This window comes from Larus michahellis, chromosome 4 (assembly GCF_964199755.1).
Source record: "Larus michahellis chromosome 4, bLarMic1.1, whole genome shotgun sequence".
NCBI lineage: Eukaryota > Metazoa > Chordata > Aves > Charadriiformes > Laridae > Larus > Larus michahellis.
The window spans coordinates 19,521,026-19,524,455 of record NC_133899.1 but is presented as its reverse complement, the minus strand read 5'-3'; the positions used below and the strand labels follow the sequence as shown (position 1 = coordinate 19,524,455).

At 58.8% G+C, this 3,430-nt stretch overlaps 1 protein-coding gene across 3 annotated transcripts in view; it reads left to right on the top strand.

The window, feature by feature from the left end:
* Nucleotides 1-2,325: 2,325 nt before the first annotated feature.
* SLC12A4 (solute carrier family 12 member 4) overlaps nucleotides 2,326-3,430 on the top strand; it is a 51,069-nt gene continuing 49,964 nt past the window's right edge. Inside the window, exon 1 of one of the 3 annotated variants that reach the window (XR_012586529.1) lies at nucleotides 2,326-2,840. Coding sequence is in view for 1 of the 3 variants with exons in the window: in XM_074583161.1 (XP_074439262.1) it covers nucleotides 2,567-2,840 (274 nt within the window). In the remaining 2 variants the exon portion in view is untranslated. The remainder of the gene's footprint in view (nucleotides 2,841-3,430) is intronic. The other 2 variants (XM_074583161.1, XM_074583171.1) reach the window with 2 other exon arrangements.

Below are 3,430 nucleotides of genomic sequence, written 5' to 3'. Positions count from 1 at the left end.
GTGAGTTATCACCTTGCCCTTTTTCTATATAAAATTCTTTGCCCCCTATCAATTAATACTTAATTTTACTGTTTTCTTGGTGGACTCTAGCTTATTAGGTCATACTTAATATGAACACTAATGAAACATAACTCAACCAAAGAAGGTTAAACAGAAAATTCTACTTTTTGGGCAATTGTTCCACTTTCCTCTGGGGGAAAAAATAGAGCTGGAGATAACACAGTGAGTGGCTGAAGTGGTGCACCTGGATGTTTCCAGTCTGTCAGAACTAACACTTCTAAAATCAACCGAAATGCTTTCTAAATTATCAAAATTGGCCTAGCTTGCCCACAGAAATTGCTGCTAAAACTTTACAGATGTCAGTGGGATCCTATTTACAAATATGCTCATTTTAGGGTTCCTGGGAAAAAAATACCTCCCCCTAGATGTTCACGATGCCATGAGTTTTGAATAGAGGAAAATCTGGGTTTTTTTTATCTCCTCCAAAACCGACGAGGCAGTTATTGAGATACACATGGCCACATGAAGATCATTGGTGTTTTCCTCAATAAAGCAAAGAGACAAAGGTAAAATGTAGGTTATATGAAAGCACAGGAGTCTCAGAAGTCTTTCCACCTGTCTGATCAATACTAAGAGGTGTAATTGCTCTGGCTTTCCCCAGAGGTGGTCTACCAGCAAGTTTGTGTTAAGTGAACTGAGAGACCTGTACGCCCTTGGCAGCACTCACTCCGCAGCATGGATCCTTCTTGTTTATTTGAAAACCTAACTAATTAAAAGTAGACTTATTACTCAGTTCTTGCCAACAAAGCATTCTGCCTCTTGTGTGTCTCCCCTCTGCTCATTACACATTTTTCTTTCTCCCAGTGACCTGGGGGTTGCTTTGTCAAAAAGGCAGGACAAATTCAGAAAGGTAGGGATTAGGTTCTTCTGAACACAGGACATGTCAACATAGTCTTATCTTCTTCCTCTGCTTTAAGGTTTATATCCTTCCATAGACTCCTATGCAATCTGAAGACGAAGCTTACATCATTACTGGACTGGCTTGTCACTGTACACAGATTTCTTAAGTATTTTAGTCAAAAATCTCCAGAACTATTTGGACTTGATATTCTGTAGTAAAATGCAGAAACTGTTCTCTAGAGCTTTTTTCCTGACAATTACGTAACGCATTAAAAAGGGATCCTTTTACTTTCAAGGCTAGCTTTCAAACACAGACAATGGATAGCATTATCAACTATTAGTTCATGTTTAAACTCCATGTGAAGGCTCCTGTAGACCAAACGAAGGCCAAGATACCCATCGCTGGCGCCAAATGCGAAGGCAAAATTGAATTTTGCTCCCTTGGGGACAAGAGGTTGAGAGGCAGGCGTGCCCTGGCCTTTATGGGCCCTGCCGCCACCGAGGCATCCGTCCCAGCTGCTGGGAGGGGGTGGCACACCCCACTGCCTCCATTAGTGGGACAAAACAATGGTGCAACCCCGGCTCCCAGGCCCCTGCCTGAGCAGCGGGGCCACAGTTCATCTGCCCTGGCCGTCTGCTGCCTTAGCAACTGTCTACTTTGCATATAGCTAGAAATACCCTTGGCTCCAGCCAGCATTCAAATTTCCCCAGCGTACCATCTTACCCCGCGCTCCCCCCCTGCCTTTTGTGCGGCCATCTTTCCCTTGGGCTTGCTCTGCTCGCCTTTCAGAGGGTTTCATGCAGCCAGAGAGGGGAGCGAGCCCCAGAGAAACCACCGCGCTGCCACCGCAAACACAGGAAGCGGGGACAGCTGCCGGGTAACTGAAGTTAACGATAACTTGCATAAAAATAAACCCCCTCTCAGGATGACGGTATGCTTTTCATCCCTTTGTTGCTGATCAGCCGAAGGGCAGGGCTAAGCAGTCTGCTGGGAGCCGGCAGAATGTTTAACTGCCGCGCTCAGCTCCTTCAAAGCCTCGCAGGGCTTTATGTGCCACCCCTCCCTTGCTGTTGTTTCCCCCCCGCCGCCCCTCCCGGGGGTCCGCGACCACCTGGCCCGGGGCGGGGAGGGCAGGGGACCACCCCACGCCATGGAAGGGCCTCTTTGCCCGACGCGACCTCCTGGGGCCGCCCGGCCCCAGCCCCGGGGGATCGCCCCCTCCGAGCGTGGGCGCGGCGCGCCAACGCCCTCCCCGCATCTCTGCTGCTCAGCAAATGGCGGCGGGGAGGAGGAGGAAGGGGGTCGGAGGCGGCCCGGGCCACGGCGGAGGGAAATTTCCTCCCCGAGGCGGCCCGGCAAGGGAGGGCCGCGGGCGGAGGGCGCGGAGGGGGCCCGCCCCTCCCCGCCCCGCAGCTCCCGCCGCCCCCGGGCCCGGCTCCTGTCACGATGACTGCGGGAGGAAGGCTCCCCCTTCCCCGCGCCGCCTCGCCGCCTCCGGCCCCTCCTCCGCGCCCCCGCTGCTGAGCGCGCCCGGCCGGCGGAGCGACCCCCTCCCCCGCTACCGCTCCCGGCTGCGGGGCGGCCCCGGCCTGCCCGCCCGCCCGCCTGCCGGCCCCAGGGGCGGCGGCCGCCGCGCCGCCTCGCCGCCCCGGCGCTCGGAGGGGAATGGGTGGAGTTGAGGAGCGCGGTTTCCTGAGAGGAAGTGACCGCACGGGGCAGGAATGCGCCGCCGGCTCCGCGCCGCGTCCCGCCTGCCTGGCTGCGGTGCCGCGGGGAGCCCTCGCCGCCCCGCCAGCCATGCCGCACTTCACCGTGGTGCCGGTGGAGGACAAGCACCGTGCCGAGTACGACAGCGTAGAAGGGCTCAGCTGGGTGGACTACCGGGAGCCGGCCGCGCCGCCCGCTGCCGGTGACTCCTACGATACCGTCAGCTCCGACGGTGAGCGGGCACGGCCGGGGCGGGGGGGCCGCGGTGCCGGCCGCTCCCGGGGGGGGAGCCGGGGCGAGCCTGGCTCCCCCGCTGCGCTCCGCTACCGCCGGCCGCGGCAGACAAAGGCGAGGGCGGCGGTAGCGGCTCTCGGGGCCGGTGAGGGGCGCCGCGCCCGGAGGAGGAGCCCCCGCGGGGTCCGCCGGGGCGGGCGGCGGTTCTGCCGTTGCTGGGGCCGAGCCGCGCCGCCGTGGCGAGGCCCGCGGGGAGCCCGGCCCGGTGGGTGAACGTTGTCGCCAACTGTCAGCCCTGGCGGCCCGGGCCGAGCGGCGGCAACGCAGCCCGCGGGTGCCCTGGGGATGCGGGTGGCTGGGGAGTCCTCCGGAGGCGCAGAGGAGCCGGGCCCGGCACGACCCGCCCCGGGGATTCCCTGCGCTCCCCGGCCACTTGTTGATAGCCCGGGGAGCAGGGACAGGCGTTATCGTTGCTCCCACAAACTGCGGTCTCCAGAGGTGATAAGAGGACGCAGAGATAGCTCAGATATTTTCAGTGCTCTGCTACCAAAATAAACGGATGGTAAAACATTCAGTTAAAGTAGCCGA